The sequence below is a fragment of the Salvelinus fontinalis genome, chromosome 3 (genome assembly GCF_029448725.1).
Source record: "Salvelinus fontinalis isolate EN_2023a chromosome 3, ASM2944872v1, whole genome shotgun sequence".
Lineage (NCBI taxonomy): Eukaryota > Metazoa > Chordata > Actinopteri > Salmoniformes > Salmonidae > Salvelinus > Salvelinus fontinalis.
This window is the reverse complement of record NC_074667.1, coordinates 17,600,432-17,620,206: the sequence shown is the minus strand read 5'-3', so window position 1 is coordinate 17,620,206 and position 19,775 is coordinate 17,600,432. Positions and strand designations below refer to the sequence as shown.

Sequence of the window (19,775 nt, the reverse complement as noted above, 5' to 3'; positions counted from 1 at the left end):
CCTTTCTCCTCCCATTCAACTACACTGATTGAAGTGGATTTTGTGACATCCATAGGGGATCATATCGTTCACCTGGATTCATCTGGTCATGGAAAGAACAGGTGTCCTTAATGTTTTGTATGCTCAGTTTATACATGCCTGGACTATTTTAATTTTGGAAAATCTCTTATACAATGGGTTAAAGTTATTTATAGCAACCCCAGGTGTAAAATAGTGAATAATGGTTACTTCTCAGAAAGTATTGAACTGTCAATAGGAGTTAAACAAGGTTGTCCACTTTCTCCTTTTCTATTTGTTATAACCACCGGAATGTTAGCTATTAAAATCAGATCTAAGAAAAATATTAAGGGGTTAAAAGTCCAGGGCTTTAAAACAAACGTGTCAATGTATGCCAATGACTCAAGTTTTCTCTTAAGTCTGCAATCTGGATTACTACACAGTCTCATTGAGGGTCTAGATCATTCATGATATTATGAATATGAATGGTGGAGTTGTCACACACACAGAAATTATGTGAATGTTTAAAAAAATATATTTTTATTTTATTTAACCTTTATTTAACCAGGTATGCCACTTGAGAACAAGTTCTCATTTACAACTGCGACCTGACCAAGATGAAGCAAAGCAGTGCGACCAAAATAACAACACAGAGTTACACATAAACAAACGTACAGTCAATAACACAATAGAAAAGAAAAATAGAAAAATCTGTGTACAGTGTGTGCAAATGTAGAAGAGTAGGGGTAGGTAGGCAATAAATACGCAATAGAGGTGTAATAATTACAATTTAGCATTAATACTGGAGTGATAGATGTGCAGATGATGATGTGCAAGTAGAGATACTGGGATGCAAAAGAGCAAGAGGGTAAGAGGGTAAGTAATAATATGAGGATGAGGTAGATGGGTTTGCTATTTACAGATTGGCTGTGTACAGGTACAGTGATTGGTAAGCTGCTCTGACAGCTGATGCTTAAATTTAAAGAGGGAGATATAAGACTCCAGCTTCAGAGATTTTTGCAATTCGTTCCAGTCATTGGCAGCAGAGAACTGGAAGGAAAGGCGGCCAAAGGAAGTGTTGGCTTTAGGGATGACCAATGCAATATACCTGCTGGAGCGCGTGCTACGGGTGGGTGTTGCTATGGTAACCAGTTAGCTGAGATAAGGCAGGGCTTTACCTAGCAAAGACTTATAGATGACCTGGAGTCAGTGGGTTTGGCGACGGCTATGTGATGAGGGCCAGCCAACGAGAGCATACAGGTCGCAGTGGTGGGTAGTATATGGGGCTTTGGTGACAAAACAGATGGCACTATGGTAGACTGCATCCAGTTTGCTGAGTAGAGTGTTGGGGGCTACTTTGTAAATGACATCGCCGAAGTCAAGGATCGGTAGGATAGTCAGTTTTAATTAAAAAACACATTTGGCAGATTTTCTTGCATAAATAGAAAAATATATCAGTTTCATTTCAGGATCACAATGTTGACAGCTGCGCCATACAGGTTGAAAAATACCTGGGAAGAGATTTTCGAAGTTCCAATTTTATGGCACATAGTTTATGAACTGACACACAAAACAACACTTGATTGAACACTGACTTTTTAAATTTAAAGTATACACAATTCTCGCCACCAACATAATATTACATATATGGGGCATACAACAATTTCAGCACTGCAGAAACAGAGTCATTAGATCATTTATTCTGGTATTGCCCCTATGTTTCTGGTCACAGGTTCAGGAGTGGCTGAAAAATCACAACATTCACCTAAACCGAACCTACAAATAGCACTTTTGGAAATTTGGAAAGCCTTAGTCAATCAATTAATATAATAAAACTCTTAGCAAACATATTCATATTTAATTTACAATCTATGAATACTATGAAATTAGAAATTTTCAGAATTAATTTAAGACATCACAGCACAGTTGAAAAATACTGTATATGGCACATGGAAATCAAGAAAGGGTCTGAAAATGCAATTTATTATGTCTACCGTATATATCTGAGTACCTTTTAATGTGTAATGTGTATCTCAAACTATATTTATCTCATGTAATACTGTGTATAAAAGTGCCATGTATGAATAACGAATATGTAGCAAAATAGCTGTAAAAACTAAAATGTTTAACAAAGTATGTTTTGTCCTCCGGAGAGGGTGAATGAGCCAATAAAAATTAAATATACATACAAAAAAAATCAAGACAGAAAGTCCATCCACTTCGCATGTGTCCCAACCTTGAAATGGTTCACCAAAGTCCACAGAATCTATTAAATTTAAAATAGAATTATTGTTGGTATGGTGGGTGTTTTGAGGTATTAGTAGCAGTCATTCAAATAAGTGCAATTTGTATGCAAAATGAATTAAGGGATCATGTTACATTTGTATTGTAGTTGGTGGAGCAACACAGTTATATTCAACATTTCCTTTTGTGCAAGTTTTGAAAACACAACCTTTTAAATGTTTTATTTAACCTTTATTTAACCAAGCAAGTCAGTTAAGAACAAATGCTTATTTACAATGACGGCCTACCCTGGCCAAACCCTGACCCGGAAGACGCTGGGCCAATTGTGCACCGCCCTATGGGACTCCCAATCACGGCCAGTTGTGATACAGCCTGAAATCAAACCAGGGTCTGTAGTGACGCCTCGAGCACTGAGATGCTGTGCCTTAGACCGCTGCGCCACTTGGGAGCACCTTGACGAAACAGACACGACATACTAGCCTATGCCAATTAAACACTACTGGCCATTGGCTTGGAACAACAGCTTAACCGCTTTAGGAGCATCAACCGCATTGACATTCATGAAAATGTGTTTAGTGTGTGCATATTGAATTAGGACATTTTACGCTCTACCTAACATCCCGGAAGGAAGTTATGTCCCAGTGTTAACTGTCAGAATACCTCAAGTTTGGTTAGAACGAAAATTCTAATTTACTTGCTATTGGGCTAACAATATTTTCAGGCATTATGGAATTTAAATATCTGAAGGTGTCACGTTCCTGACCTTATTTCCTTTGTTTAGTCTTTGTTTAGTTGGTCAGGACATGAGCTAGGTGGGCATTCTATGTTTTGTGTTTCTATGTTGGGTTTGTTGTTTGGCCTAATATGGTTCTCAATCAGAGGTAGGTGTTTGTCATTTTCTCTGATTGGGACCCATATTAAGGTAGCCTGTTTTCACTGTTTGTTTGTGGGTGATTGTTCCTGTTCGTGCGTTCATGTGTTTTATGTTCTCTAGTTCAGGACTGTAGCTTCGTTGGTTTTCGTCTGTTTATTGTTTTGTTCGTCTTGAAGAAGTATTCTAATAAATATGGATACATACCACGCTGCGCTTTGGTCCGCCTCTCCTTCTACCGACGAAAGCCATTACAGAAGGGCAATATGGGTATACAGCATTCTTTCATTTTCATAGTACCTCTAAAATATATATTTTTTGGGAGATTTACAGTGCTTTATTTCCTCCAGACGTGTTGTTAGCATTCAGGCCAAAGAGTTCAATCTTGGTTTCATCAGCCCAGAGAATCTTGTTTCTCGTGGTCTGAGAGTCCTTTAGGTGCCTTTTGGCAAACTCCAAGCGGGCTGTCATGTGCCTTTACTGAGGAGTGGCTTCCATCTGGCCACTCTACCATAAAGGCCTGATTGGTGGAGTGCTGCAGAAATGGTTGTCCTGGAAGGTTCTCCCATCTCCACAGAGGAACTCTGGAGCTCTGTCAGAGTGACCATCGGGTTCTTGGTCACCTCCCTGACCAAGGCCCTTCTCCCCCGATTGCTCAGTTTGGCCGGGCGGTCAGCTCTAGGAAGAGTCTTGGTGGTTCCAATTTTCTTCCTTTTAAGAATGATGGAGGTCACTGTGTTCTTGTGGACCGTCAATGCTGCAGACATTTTCTGATACTCTTCCCCAGATCGGTGCCTCAACACAATCCTGTCTCGGAACTCTACGAACAATTCCTTAGACCTCACAGCTTGTTTTTTTCTCTGACATGCACTGTCAACTGTGGGACCTTATATAGACAGGTGTGTGCCTTTCCAAATCATTGAATTTATCACAGGTGGACTCCAAATAAGTTGTAGAAACATCTCAAGGATGACCAATGGAAACCGAATGCTCAATTTCGAGTCTCATAGCGAAGGATGGGAATACTTATGTAAATAATGTATTGCTGTCATTATGGGTTATAGTGTGTCGATTAAAGAGGAAAATATTTGATTTAATCCATTTTAGAATAAGGCTGTAACGTAACAAAAATTTGGAAAAAGTGATATATTGTCGATATACTTTCCGAATGCACTGTATATCATAGAGGTTAAATATAATACATATTATTCATATGCTCTATTTATTTATTTGATGTATCAACTACTAAATAATTTTATAAACACTTCAAATATGCCCCTAAGTGCTACCACATGTGCATGGGCTTCATTGCCTCATGTTGAAAACAGGTCATTACATGGTAAGTACGGTAGCCTAAATTTCACATACAGATAATGCTTTAAATTGTCTCCAGAACATAAAAGCTCTGGACTCTACAGCTGTAGCCCTTTCCACTCACAGACCTTGTTGTCTCGAATACGGGTTGAAAATTGCTGATTCTATCATTGATAAGCGCCTAAATTGGAATGCAGTTGCTGTACAGTAACATGCTATACATGACGTCAGAGCTGACATTCTCGGCTTCACAGCGTTGTATGGGTTTTAGCTGACAACCGTTATAAACTTGAGCACCGCGCAATACAAGAAGATTCTCCCATCCCTCCTGCTAATTGGGATACTTTTGCACATTTGTTATGTCTGAGTGAGGGAAATGCTGTAAATAGAGAGGAGTCAATGTGTTCTAAAAGATGAGACATTTAGCATCAAAATGAATACCGCTCTAATTTTAAACAAGCAAACCAAACACTCGTGAGTCCAAATGTGAACTTGACATTTACAGTATCAAGGTTTATGGTCGTTCTTATTATGTTACTGAACATATCCAGATTATTTTCTGATTTTGTTATTGACAAATTCTGTGAAAAGTACAGATAATGTAAAATATACATAAAATCAACAGTTTAATGTTTGGATTCCGTTTTGTTTCAGGTGAACTGTTGTGTCCTCGTCTTTGGCCTGATCATTTCCTGATAACCTCCAAAGTGTTCTCTTTCAATTGCTACTATGGTCATGCATTTGCTTTTTATAGTCCTTCGGTTAGAAACATTTCAATTTGGCCTCATCCATATAGGCCAATTTCCACGAGTGTAAGGGGTTCACGGAAATGTTTGTTTACAAAAAAGGTCACGACATGATCAGACATCATGTTGTTATGTCCATCCTGCACACACAGACGCAAACAAGCCATTTTTCCACCGCACTTGTTTGGTGTCTGAAAGCCATTAGCTTAAATTGGATATTTGCTGTCAGAGAAAACAAAAGTGCACTCTCCTTTGGTCATCAGCAGTTATCCCATATGAAAGATTCCAAATTAGATGCTAGGATAATTTGCCCTAGTCTTTACAGAAACATACATTTCCCTAATTGCATATAATTGTGCAGTGTGTTCTTGGCATAGCTGGACGTAATTGCGGACAACCACTATAGCGTCCAGTGTCTCAAAATAAGTCCTTATCCAATCAAGACCCCCGGCGCAGCAACAAACCCTCTCATCCAGGCTGTATCACATCCGGATGTGATTGGGAGTCCCATAGGGCAGCGCACAATTGGCCCAGCCTCTTCCGGGTTTGGCCGGGGCAGGCAGTCATTGTAAATAAGAATTTGTTCTTAACTGACTTGCCTAGTTAAATAAAGGTTAAATAAATGTTTTTTTTTTTAAATTACCTTCGTCTCTATTGTCTATCACAGTGCCTATCACAGTCTATGTAGTCTATCACAGTGCCATCTGTTTTGTCACCTAAGCCCCATATACTACCCACCACTGCGACCTGTATGCTCTCGTTGGCTGGTCCTTGCTTGATATGCGTCGCTAAACCCACTGGCTCCAGGTCATCTATAAGTCTTTGCTAGGTAAATCCCTGCCTTATCTCAGCTCACTGGTCACCATAGCAGCACCCGCCCGTAGCACGCGCTCCAGCAGGTACAGTTGAAGTCGGAAGTTTACATACACTTAGGTTGGCGTCATTAAAACTCGTTTTTCAACCACTCCACAAATTTCTTGCTAATAAACTATGGTTTTGACTAGTCGGTTAGGACATCTAATTTTTCCACAATTGTTTACAGACAGATTATGTCACTTATAATTCACTGTATCACAATTCCAGTGGATCAGAAGTTTACATACACTAAGTTGACTGTGCCTTTAAACAGCTTGGAAAATTCCAGAAAATTATGTCATGGCTTTAGAAGCTTCTGATAGGCTAATTGACATAATTTGAGTCAATTGGAGGTGTACCTGTGGATGTATTTCAAGGCCCACCTTCAAACTCAGTGCCTCTTTGCTTGACATCATGTGAAAATCAAAAGAAATCAGACAAGGCCTCAGAAAGACAATTGTAGACCTCGACGAGTCTGGTTCATCCTTGGGAACAATTTCCAATCGCCTGAAGGTACCACCATGTTCATCTGTACAAACAATAGTACGCAAGTATAAACACCATGGGACCATGCAGCCGTCATACCTCTCAAGAAGGAGACACGTTCTGTGTTCTAGAGATTAACGTACTTTGGTGCGAAAGGTGCAAATCAATCCCAGAACAACAGTAAAGGACCTTGTGAAGATGGTGGAGGAAACAGGCACAAAAGTATCTATATCCACAGTAGAAACAGTCCTATATCGACATAACCTGAAAGGCCACTCACCAAGGAAGAAGCCACTGCTACATAACTGCCATAAAAAGCCAGGGAACGGTTTAGAAGTGCACATGGGGACAAAGATCATACTTTTTGGAGAAATGTCCTCTGGTCTGATGAAACAAAAATAGAACTGTTTGGCCATAATGACCATCGTTATGTTTGGAGGAAAAAGGGGGCGGCTTGCAAGCTGAAGAACACCGTGAACACCGTGAAGCACGGGGGTGGCAGCATCATGTTGTGGGGGTGCTTTGCTGCAGGAGGGACTGGTGCACTTCACAAAATAGATAGCATCATGAGGGAGGAAAATTATATGGATATATTGAAACAGCATCTCAAGACATCAGTCAGGAAGTTAAAGCTTGGTCGCAAATGGGTCTTCCAAATAGACAATTACCGGAAGCATACTTCCAAAGTTGTGGCAAAATGGCTTAAGGACAACAAAGTCAAGGTATTGGAGTAGCCATCACAAAGCCCTGACCTCAATCCTATAGAGATTTTGTGGGCAGAACTGAAAAAGCATGTGCGAGCAAGGAGGCCAACAAACCTGACTCCGTTACACCAGCTCTGTCAGGAGGAATGGGCCAACGTTCACACAACTTATTGTGGGAAGCTTGTGGAAGTCTACACGAGAAGTTTGACCCACAATTTAAAGGCAATGCTACCAAATACTAATTGAGTGTATGTAATATTTTGACCTACTGGGAATGTGGGAAAGAAATACAAGCTGAAATAAATCATTCTCTCTATTATTCTGACATTTCACGTTCATAAAATAAAGTGGTGATCCTAACTGACCTAAGACAGGGAATTCTTACTTGGATTAAATGTCAGGAATTGTGAAAAACTGAGTTTTAAATGTATTTGGCCAAGGTATGTAAACTTCCGACTTCAACTGTATATTTCACTAGTCATCCCCAAGCCAAATCCTCCTTTGGCTGCCTTTCCTTCCAGTTCTCTGCTGCCAATGACTGGAACAAATTGCAAAAATCCCTGAAGCTGTAGTCTTATATCTCCCTCACTAACTTTAAGCATCAGCTGTCAGAGCAGGTTACCGGTCATTGCACCTGTACACAGCCCATCTGTAAATAGCCCACCCAACTATCTCATCCCAATATTGTTATTTTTTTTTTGCTCATTTGCACCCCAGTATCTCTACTTGCACATTCATCTTCTGCACATCTATCACTCCAGTGTTTAATTGCTAAGTTGTAATTGTTTCACCACTATGGCCTATTTATTTCCTTACCTCCATTTGCACACACTGTATATAGATTTTTTTATTGTGTTATTGACTGTACGTTTGTTTATCCCATTTATCTTGGCCAGGCCGCAGTTGTAAATGAGAACTTGTTCTCAACTTGCCTACCTGGTTCAATAAAGGTATAATTCAAAAGAAAATTGACAGGGCCTTTCAAAAAGGCCAGTATGAAGACAGCTCCCACTGGCCAATTAGGGTAGATTTCATTCTACTGGCCCCTCACAGAAATGACTGCCCAATGGTTGCGCTCCCCCTGGACAAGTCAGTGTTTATATTTTTGTTTCTGTTCTTAATTAAAATAGTATATCGTTTTCCGCGGAGTTACCACAAGTATGTCTTTTTTAGATGACTCCTTCTTCAGTAGGTGATGTAGTTGACGCTGGAGATATTAGCGTACTATTCGTAAAGCAAAACTAATGCTGAAAAACAGTAATGTGGTCGATTAGGAGTGGTATGAATTGTTCATTGGCTGGTTAAGACAGAGCAGCAGTAACACTCCTGCCTCTGCTCAGGAACACTTTGTATGAAGCTTTGAACTGACCTGACACAGACTACAAACACATACTGTATTTACAACAGTATGGATATAGTCACACATTAGGTGGTTCCTTATTAAATGTAATACTTTTTACGAATACATTTTTAAATGAACATTGAAGCCATTTCTTATGGAAACCCAGCGTTGAGTTGAGGCCGTATGTATCAAGCATCGCCGAGTTGGAGTGATGATACAGGATCAGGTGTCTATGTAATCGTATTCATTGTGATTGGCACTACTACTCTGAGACACTTGATAAATACAGCCCCTGGTGAGCCCTCTGATGAGGACCTTTGCCCTCTGCTCTCTCTCCCCAGTGTCTATCAGCTGGTTGTGAAAGAGGAACGCAAGCAGAAGGTGCGGCGGGCGGCCGACGTGCTGGAGTGCTTCTCCGTCCCGGTCAGCTTCAAGAATGCCTCCATCTTGGATTTGCCTCACTACTTTGCAGCGGAGCTCCCGCCTACATACCTGACTGTGGTGCAGCCTTTCAGCGTAGGTGACAACAAGACCTACAATGGCTACTGGAACCCCCCTCTCTCTCCAGCCAAAAGCTACAGCATTTACTTCCAAGCCCTGAGCAAAGCCAATGGGGTGAGTAGTCATACAATCTTTTCAAGGTCCATCACTGTTCATTGTCCCTCACTGTTGTATGATGTCTAGATGCAGATTATGGTTGTCACGATACCATAATCATGATACTCAGAAGTATCATGACAAGCAAATAAAACATGAAACTACTTAATTTCTTGAGGAAAACAAGCTTTGTCATTTGGGGTCCTTTTCCCATTTTTAACACACCATATTTGACATAAAGCTGGTTTTTATAAGACAAAGAGTTTAATCTGCATCGTGATTATCTTTTTGCCATGACAAATTTAGTATTGTGATAATGGTATCGGTGACACCCCTAATACAGATGTTCAACCTTTTAGTATTACTCACCTCTTGTGTGCAGTGCTGAATCTTGAAAGACCACATTTTTTCATGCTATCTTGAATCATATCAATTTCAGTCTTTAACGGTGTAATTTACTACGGGGTGCATGCACACTCTAGTTCTGTTTTTAAATGCAACTAAGATGATATACACTGAATGTACCAAACATTTAGAACACCTTCCTAATATTGAGTTGCCCTCAGAACAGCCTCAATTCGTTGGTGCATGGACTCTACAAGGAGTTGAAAGCGTTCCACAGGGATGTTGGCCCATGTTGACTCCAATGCTTCCCACAGTTGTGTCAAGTTGGCTGGATGTCCTTTGGGTGGTGGACCATTCTTGATGTACACAGGAAACTGTTGAGCATGAAAATCCCAGCAGTGTTGCAGTTCTTGACACCAACTGATGCGCCTGGCACCTACTACCATACACCGTTCAACGGCACTTAAAGTGCACTCATAAAGGGGCGGACAAAGAATAATGTTCATTATTACACTCAAACGTCTTTCACTAACTAGGTTTCCATCCAATTGGCGACATATTTTCATGTGAATATTCTAAAATCTGCCTCAAGAAAATATAAGTGACATCAATAAGGGATCATAGCTGTCACCTGGTCAGTCTATGCCATGGAAAGAGCATGTGTTCATAATGTTTTGTACACTCAGTATATGATCTAGTACCACAGGAGGTTTGTGGCACCTTAATTGGGGAGTATGGGCTCGTTCTATTAACTGTAGCGGAATAAGTGAAATGGTAACAAAAATATCAAACACATGGTTTCCAGGTGTTTGAAGCCATTCCATTTGATCCTTTCCGTCCATTATTACGAGCCGTCCTCCCCGCAGCAGGCTCCTGTGTCTAGTACAAACCTAACATAATACATACCTATCAGCCAAGTGAATATACAATAAAATGTAAAAAGGGATTTCAAAATCTTGACTGTTCTTCTTCGTAGACAGCATGCAAATGTATGGCTCTCAAGCTCTTCTTAATCGTAAAACCAAATTTGACTACAAAATGGATTTCAAAATAGATTAAGACCAGAGGACTGTTAAATCATTTTCCACCTCTGCGACTTTGTTTGGCGGGGGCATCAGCTGGCGTTATAAGCAGCACCTTCCCAACGCTCAAGTTTTCCCAGAATGCAGTTTAGCTTGCCTGAGCGTTGGTCACATCGGCTTCATGATTTGATTGGATATCAGGCAATTCAATCTGTAGGTTTCAGGCTCAGTGAGAAAACACTCAGAACAACATTAGACCATGACCCAGATAAATAAATAAAAAGTAATGCATAAAATATGGATTTAGCTTGGTAGTTTAGACCTGCCATCAAAGATAAGGCATTTTTTCCACCTCTCTTGTTCAGTAATTTGTTACTCTGTCGAAACCTCTGTGACTATTTTCCATTATAATTTGCCCCATTAAATTCAGGTTAGAGAACATATTTTTTTTAGCTTTACATCAAGCTTAACTGTCACTCCGTGGCTTCAAGGTACGGCAGCCCATCATTATTTCATTTAAGGTTTTTTCCCATTTAGCCAGTTACAAATGTAAATGCTCAATGTAAACATGTTGATTACTGTTGCTCACTTATACTCTCCACCTTTTAAGAGACTGCGTAATGTACATACTGACAGTACTGTGCATTTCCCTTACCCTCTACTACAGCTTGAAATACCAATGAGACTGAGTTGTGCATGATGGCAGCCCCAGTTTGCTCATCAAGTCTTCTTTCACGGGTGGAATCCCGTAGATGCCATTCTTTCATCCTTCCATTGTGCCAATTAGAAAGAGTACATATCAAATGAGCCAGAGCGGGCTTTTCCAAAGCTGTGTGATGCCACCCAAGCTCCCCGACAAAAATGGCAAGAAAAGACATTGCCTTGGGGAGGAGAGTCTAAGTCTGGACAGGGAAAGAGGGAAGGAGGGAGAGAGTGAGAAATGTAGTAGGAGAGAGAGAGAGAGAGAAAGAGAGTGTGAGAGAGAGTGGGAGAGACAGTGGAAGAGAGAGAGAGAGACGGGTAGAGGGATGCTCTGCCCCCCAGTACAAACGAGCTGCCAGCTGATTCCTCAGCCCATGCCGGTGCCAACTGCAGGCTCCATCTCTCCTGGCACTGCCAATATGCACTCGAAACAACCCTCCACCCTCGCCTATCAAGTCCCCCAGGCTCCTTTCTTGAGATCAGCCGCAGTGACCAGACTCTTTAACTCTGCATTGTTGGAAAAGGACCCAGAAGTAAGCGTTTCACTGTTTGTCTAGACCTGTTGTTGAATGTGACAAATAACATTTGATTTGATGCCCTACACAGCAGTGGCGAGGAGGGCGGCCATATTGACTGACTGGGCATATTTTTGGCAGTTGTATCCCCCCAGGATGTGATGTTGAGGCTTGACAACTAGGAGACAACACACCTACTCCATTTCCTGTGGTACCAACCACCAGGGAGCGAATATAAACATTTGTTTTGTGCTTTTGCCCAACATCTAGAAGTGTTGGCTTTGAAAATGCTGAGGTACAGTTAACAGCAAGCCTGGTTTATAAAAACAGATAAAGCAACATCTCACAGCACAATGCCTCTCTCCTATTACAAGTTTTGTTTTTTCCATGTATGTTTTGAGGTTGGACTTAACACGTATAGCTCGTTAGCACATAGGGCACACCATGGGTGTCACCTCGTTAGTCAGTGTGTTACACCTGTGCTGGTTACCATCTCGTTAGTGGGATGATGTTTCCCCTGTGCTGGTCCAGGTGCTATTTAAGAGTGGCTGGGTCAGTGCTCCAGTGTCTTGATAGATGTGCAGGGTTAACACCTTTAGCTCGTGCTTCCTATTTAGATTTTTTGACAAACTTTCCTGTATCTGATTTTGTTTTGTGCCACCATTTTGGTTTGTTTCCTGTCATTAAATTCGGTGTGGGTTTTTCTTTTGTTTGCCTCTTGGGCAAATTTAGTGGGTGCTCATGGTGGGTATCTTTTAGGTTCCAATTGTTGCCACTAGTCAACTTTATTTTTTTATTTGATTCTGTCTTGTTTTTGTTCAGTTGTTAAGGGACAGGGTGTAATTATCAAGTAATTTCAACACATCAATCAGTATAACAAATGTAGCTTCACTGCAAATTTTTACCATTAGTTCCTGGAAAGGCTAAATTAGGACATGTCGGACCACAATTTAGACAGACTAATGATGTGAGCTCTCTAGGACACCGTGGATGTCTGTGTCTCCTACAGCGGTTCAACCAGCTGCACCACAGGGACTTGGTATTCAGCTCAGGCTAGCGCTCTTAGCCACAAGATGTCTTCCAACTAGAGACCTGCATCTGCAACTCAACCAAGCAGCATTTAAACAACTGCCTGTAAAAACGTTCCAGGATAAGACTATAAAATGAACGCTACCTTTATTAACATTACTGCTTCATACCGCTGAGGCTTGCTAATTAACATCCCAGTGAAAAAGCTTTTGCAAATGGCTGCCTCCTTTCAGGTCTAAGCCATGCATAACAAGTTTTGTCAGACAGGTTAGCAATGGTGAATGCGGAATTCTCCTCTGGCTTTCACAAGTTTTTTTCGATGGTTTGCCAGGTGCTTTGAAATGGAGGGCATGCTTATCAAGAATGCCCTAGAACTCGGGTGACATTGGTGACGCATTTTTTGGATTGCTCAAGCTTCTGTTATTGTGTTCCTCAGCCAACTAACACTCAAGGGAGGTGGTTCATAAAAACATTTATGAGAACTTATCAGCCACTGTAAATTAGAGGGAATAAACACAGCAAGTTCATGCCCAAATTAATGTAGAGTTATATGGAGAGTAATATTAAATCGAGAGAAAGGTGCTCCGTCTCTCTGGTAAGTATTCACTTAGGGGAGCAATAAGTGACGGAAAGAAAACAAGCCTCTTTTTCTTTTAGAGAATGATAGTGTTCCCTTAACACCTTCAAACTTCACTATATAGATATTGGAGTATTGCCATGACTTGCCTTGCAATTGAAGGTTGTCGATCCATATGTTCCTTATTTCTTCCACTCCTCACTACAATCTAATCCTTAAAGAACAATTCCACCACTTTATAACCAGTTATTATGCTGTTAGTGTATATGCACTACTGTAAGATATGTTAGTCATTCTACACTTAGTCGTTTTTGTCATTTTTGAAGCATCTGCATGACCCTCGTTGACAGTATACTACAGTTCCCAGTGTGCATTTCACCTCCCAGGATGCAATGCACCGCCCAGTCTGCAGTTCGCTTAGCTGGCTAGCAAGCCCAGATGAAGCTTGTCATAAGTTATGAGTGCATTTTACATTACTTTTGTAATCATATTATAATGCTTGCATCAATATCATGCTGTATATAAGTTAATGGCATTTTCACCAATCAAATGCATTTCACAAAAATAATTCAAATTTAGATGCTAACGAATGCTAGACTTAAGTTACAGTATCTGTTGGTTAGCTACCATGCTAGCTAGCTAGCCCTAGCTAATCCGTAAAAATAATAATAATGTTTGCAACAATAACAGCCAAGTTTAAGCTTAGCCAATGTCTTAAGGATCGGTATCACGGCAACGGGACAGTTATAAATCATGCAGCTCCTTGTGTCACGAACGCAGATTTTAGAGAAACAACAAATGTCGCTACGTATAAGTGTCTTGTATCAGCTGAAAGCTTACATTCTTGTTAATATACTGCACTGTTCAATTTACAGTAGCTATTACTGCGAAAAAATGCCATGCTAGTGTTTGAGGAGAGCTCCTAACAACAAAACACTGTTTTCACATCGATAGGTTTGATAAATTCACCTCTGAAGGTGAAATGTGTACTTACATTCTGAAATCTTGCTCTGATTTATCATCCAAAGGGTCCCAGAGATAACATGAAGTGTCGTTTTGTTAGATAAAATAATTTTTAATATCCTAAAAAGGTCCATATAACATGCACAATTGATTTTGTATTATCACTTGTTCAATTTGCAAAGAAAGGAATCTGTGAAAATCTAACCCTAAACATTGTTTCAACCAGTCAAATCACGTTTGTATGTATTCCTCAGAGATCCTAGAACGTAACCAGACTTCACTATATCATTATGGGTGTAGTATATCCTATAGGACACCAAATTTGTTCAGAGAGCGACGCCTTCATGGCACGACGATGACGCGGCCGGTCTTCATTTGATCTACTGTATCTTTGTCAAATAAGCACCAATCGGGGTCAATCAAAGCTAGCTAGATAGCCAATAAGCTGGGCTTTATGGGAGTATCCAGAAACTCTGTATCTGTTGCAAAATGTAGGTGTTAACCTTTTGCGACAGCATGCCTTTTCCTTTTGGACAAAAATTATACGAATATTCAGAGTTATGAAGTTATGAAAACTGGTTGTTTTGCAAATGTTTAACTTATAATATGGCTACTAATAATAGAAAGTTAAATCAAAGTCCAAGTATACAGATTTGACGATATTCTTGCAGAAAAATGTAATATGAATGGAAATGTCTCCTTCACGATTTGCCAAATGTACCTGGGTAACTTCACACTAAATGTCATGTAGTTCGCTCATACTTCAAGTTATCCATCTGAAACTTTGCACATACACTGATGGCATCTTGTGGACACCATCGGAATTACGACCAGAGTGATGGCTAGAACTGGGACCTTTCTCTTGCATTTCAAAGATGGTGGTAGAAAAAAACTGTTGTTTTTTTCTTTGTATTTTCTTCTACCAGATCTATTGTGTTATATTCTCCTACATTCAATTCACATTTCCACAAAATTCTAAGTGTTTCCTTTCAAATGGTACCAAGAATATGCATAGCCTTGCTTCAAGGCCTGAGCTACAGGCAGTTAGATTTGGTATGTCATTTTAGGCGAAATTTGAAAAAAAGGGGGCTATCCCTAAGCAACCATTCACATAAAATGTAGGCGTGAACAACATTTATTATGAAATGTACAGGCAAATCACTAGGGAATCCTGTCTCTCATGATTTGAAGACTTGTGTCTGTGATTCTAACATTAGAAATGCTAGCTAGCCAAGTAGCTTACCCTGCTGCATCTGAAATAAAGTGGTTTTAACATTAACAGCCAAATACAGCCTTTGCACCTGTCGAAGCAACCATCCAACAACACTGTAGGCCTATTGGAACGAATAAAAGTAAGACGTTTCTTCACTTCGAAAATGTAGGCTAATTGGAAAGGCCAAGGGAGCTGCAACTTCGTTGGTGATGTGGTTTTGCCGAATGGAATCATGGGTGTGATCCTTGAACAACAGAAAAATATTGGAGTAAGCTGACTATAAATATCATTCTATAGGTTTTTGAGTGCCTATTTAAAATATTTACAGATGTTATTAGATCAAGACAACCAGAGCAACATATGCAGTAGCAAAAAGTTCCAATATGATCAGAAAACTATAGATGGGCTGTATAGACAGCTGAAATTGACTGTCCATCATTTATTTTATTTGTCATCTCAGGGATCCTACTCTGGTTTTGCCCATCACTAAACAGTCAATAGATACGAAATCATAAAAGTGCACTTAAACTATGTAGGGCATCACTAAATACTTCATAGTAACAACTTAAATGTTAAAAGTGTTGGAGTTGCCCTATAAGAAGTTAATCTCTGAGTGATTCTTACACAGGCCCTATCAGGATCATCTAAGAGTTGCTTTTGGAACCTAAAATCTTAGATTATTCCAAATGTCCTCTCTCTCTGTATCATCTCCCTCATCACGTTCTGGTCATAGAAATGGAACAAGAATATCTCAATGATATAGGCAAGCACCACTAGTATTTCCCCCTATTTTCCAGGTTTTTCTATCAGCTCTTGGCCACTGCTCTCCCCCCCTCCTCGCCTCTCTATCTTTCTCACTTTTCTTTTATAAGCTGGCTTGATGCTGAGGTGGGGTTTCAATTCCACCCCTGTGCCCACAGGTTCCAGACCTGGCCCAGTTTGGGGATACACACACTGGGTGTCTGATTAAGATAGAGAGGGTGTGTGTGTGCGTGTGCATGTGTGTGCGCGCGCAGAGCTGGAATATGGCGGGGGGCCTGTGGATGGATGATTTGAGGCAGAAGGGGCAGGCGATGGGTTGTTCTCCCCTGGGCTCCACGCAAGGCTGGGTTTGTGAAGGCAGACTGTGGGAGGTTAGACACCAGCGAGAGATAGTAAGGAAAGAGAGAGCGATAGAGGGGGAGGAAGGAGAAACAGAGATGAAGGGAAAGAGGAAGGAAAGAGAAAAATACAGGAATCATAGGGCTGCTGAGTGTGCCCTGATGCTGAATTGATGTGACTATCAGAAGTGAAATGCCATTGCGGTGGATAGGCATAAGCAATTCCTCCCAAAGTTCAATTCTCCTCCAAAGTTCAGTGTCTGGGTTATGGTATCACTGAGTGTACAAAATGTTAAGAACACCCCCCCCCCCCCCCCTTCCCCCCTTTGCCCCCAGAACAGCCTCAATTCGTCGGGGCATGGACTCTACAAGGTGTTGAAAGCGTTCCACAGGGATGCTGGCTCATGTTGACTCCAATGCTCCCCACAGTTGTGTCAAGATGGCTGGATGTCCTTTGGGTGGTTGACCATTCTTGATACACATGGGAAACTGTTGAGCGTGAAAAACCCAGCACCATTGCAGTTTTTGACACAAACTGGTGCGCCTGTCACCTACTACCATACCCCGTTTCAAGGCACTTAAATGTTTCCCCCTCTGAATGGCACACATATACAATCCATGTCTAAATTGTCTCAAGGCTTAAAAATCCTTCTTTAGCCTGTCTCCTCCCATTTATCTACACTGATTGAAGGGAATTGAACAAGTGGCATCAATAAGGGATCATAGCTTTCACCTGGATTAACCTGGTCAGTCTGTCATGAAAAGAGCAGGTGTCCTTAATGTTTTGTACGCTCAGTGTATAAATGACTGGACTATTAAAATTTAGGAGAATCTCTTATATAACGGTTTAATGCGATTTATAGCAACCTATTCTTAATGTTTTCTACACTCAATGTATATGCCTGTGCTTGTGTGTGCAGTGTGGATCTTTTCGGACCTAAGCAGATGCTTTTATCTCAAGAAAGAGACATGTTAAAGGGGCACTCATAAAGGGGATGTCAAAGAAAAATGTTCATTATTACACTCAGACATCTTTCACTAGCTAGGTTTCCATCCAATTGGTGACAGATTTCCATGCCAATATGAAAAAAATTAAGTACAGTGTCATGTGATACAAGGCGTTTATGTATGTGTTATATATTCCCAAAAGGGTCTGACTTTAAATTAAGTACAGCGTCATGTGATATAGAGTCTTTATGGATATGTTATGAGTGACCGAAGGTGTCTCACTACAAACTAAGTATTACAGGACACTACATAAAGTGTCAATAAATAGGTTACTAACGTTCTGCTGATTTATGAAAGTTCTCTCATGATCCACAGGTTACTGTAGGGTGTCAGAGGTATTTAAATGGGTTAATGGACCTGCAAAGTGTGTCAGAACCATGATTATTTGGAGTATTCCAACCTGAGACTACCGCTCCAGGTATTCCTCTTCTGTTCCAATGCTGGAGACCACAGCTTGATTACAACCTATTACAATGGTGCCACGATTTTGTGGCTTAGCTTTCAGCGTGGGAGTGGGTAAATGTGTCAAAGACCTGACTGGGCCCAGCAAAATGGCTCATTTTTGTTGTCATGTTTGTGTACTGAGGAACATTTGAACTTGGTTCCAGAAGAAAGACACTTTCAATGTCTCATCAAGGTAAGTGTTTCTTGGTTTAACGTCGTCCCCAGGTTATTGCAAACACAGCACATATAAGCCTGGGATATCAACCATTCAAAGTTGGCTTTAGTGGGAGTGACCATAGAATTCTATAGGAGTGAACTTACTGAGTAAAGAATTTGTCATTGTCACTACTTAACACAGTCCAAATGATGGTCAAACCCTTAAAATGTTATTTTAAACCTAACCCTAACTAGTGATGGCCAAGTTTGATACGCTGGTCCACCAGACCTTCCACACATTTAGACGGAAGTGTTTGGTAATGAGATTAGGTGTAATGTGACGAACATGACATCACTTTAGAGCGTATTGCCATCCTTCAGCACAACATGTCACCCTTTATAAAGCACATGTTTATATCATGTTGTTATATCATGTGATGTTCTCTCCTGGTTTGTAACATGCAATGCTGATTTGTAGAAACTTGTTCCAAACGTCGGATACCATTGTAACGTTCGTCGTCGGAATGAGACCAAAGCGCAGCTTGGAAAGTGTTCCTGATTTAATGTTCACAAAAACACTCAAACAAAAATGACAAAAGGAGAAAACGAAAGCACACAGTTCTGTCAGGGAAACAACCTAAACAGAAAACACCCCCACAAAACCCAAACGGAAAATGACAATTTATATATGATCCCCAAATCAGAGACATTGATAGACAGCTGCCTCTGATTGGGAACCACACTCGGCAAAACAACAAAGAAATAGAAAACATAGATTTTCCACCCGAGTCACACCCTGACCTAACCAAACATAGAGAATAAATAAGGATCTCTAAGGTCAGGGCGTGACAACCATAGCAAATTTCCAGCCGTCGCGTTCTTGTTTTTTTGTCATCGAAAATGGAGGTAACATATAATCTCTCTGAAATTAACACTTTCAGCTCATCAACAGACAGATCCCTCTGTCTCCTTGCTCCTTGTGCGCCTCAGCCACAGTACAGTCCCTGATGTGTTGTAGCATGTCCATGTCACATAAACAACGGAAGCTGGTGAGTGCGTTGTTGGTGTTGTTTTTTGCTTGAGATGTTCTGATAATCTGCCCATAGTATTGTCTATGGCTCGTTCTACCCAAACGATGCCGTCCCTTCCTCACCTTTTCATTTTGGTGGTGGCAGTGACAGCGTTCTGTTTTTCTTGCGCTTGTGCCTCGGAGCTGTAGGTTCAGGCTGGGGCTCAGAATCAGAAGAATAATAATCAGAGATGTCATGATTCATTTATTTCCGCACCATCTGAATCGTTTTCATTCAGATCTTGTAGCTGTGCTAACGCAACATGCGCATCTATTATCCTTGGTGTAAGGGGCTGTGTAGCCTGGCACTGTTCATTCTGTTGAGTTTCCTTTGCAGCACAGGAAACACTAGTAAAGGAGCTGTGGAATATTAAGTTCGGTAGTAAGGTCAGAGTGGGTCCAGTAGTGTTATTGTTATATTTGACAGTCTGACGTGTCTGTCTTGTCCTGGGACACTCAGACAGTAAGATTTTTCA

At 40.8% G+C, this 19,775-nt stretch overlaps 1 protein-coding gene across 23 annotated transcripts in view; it reads left to right on the top strand.

Moving 5' to 3' along the window:
• LOC129840290 (receptor-type tyrosine-protein phosphatase T-like) overlaps window positions 1–19,775 on the top strand; it is a 448,617-nt gene that overhangs the window by 311,984 nt on the left and 116,858 nt on the right. For all 23 annotated transcript variants that reach the window (XM_055908070.1, XM_055908143.1, XM_055908060.1 and 20 more), the window contains one exon: window positions 8,901–9,174. In XM_055908070.1, the coding sequence (XP_055764045.1) occupies window positions 8,901–9,174 (274 nt within the window). The remainder of the gene's footprint in view (window positions 1–8,900; window positions 9,175–19,775) is intronic.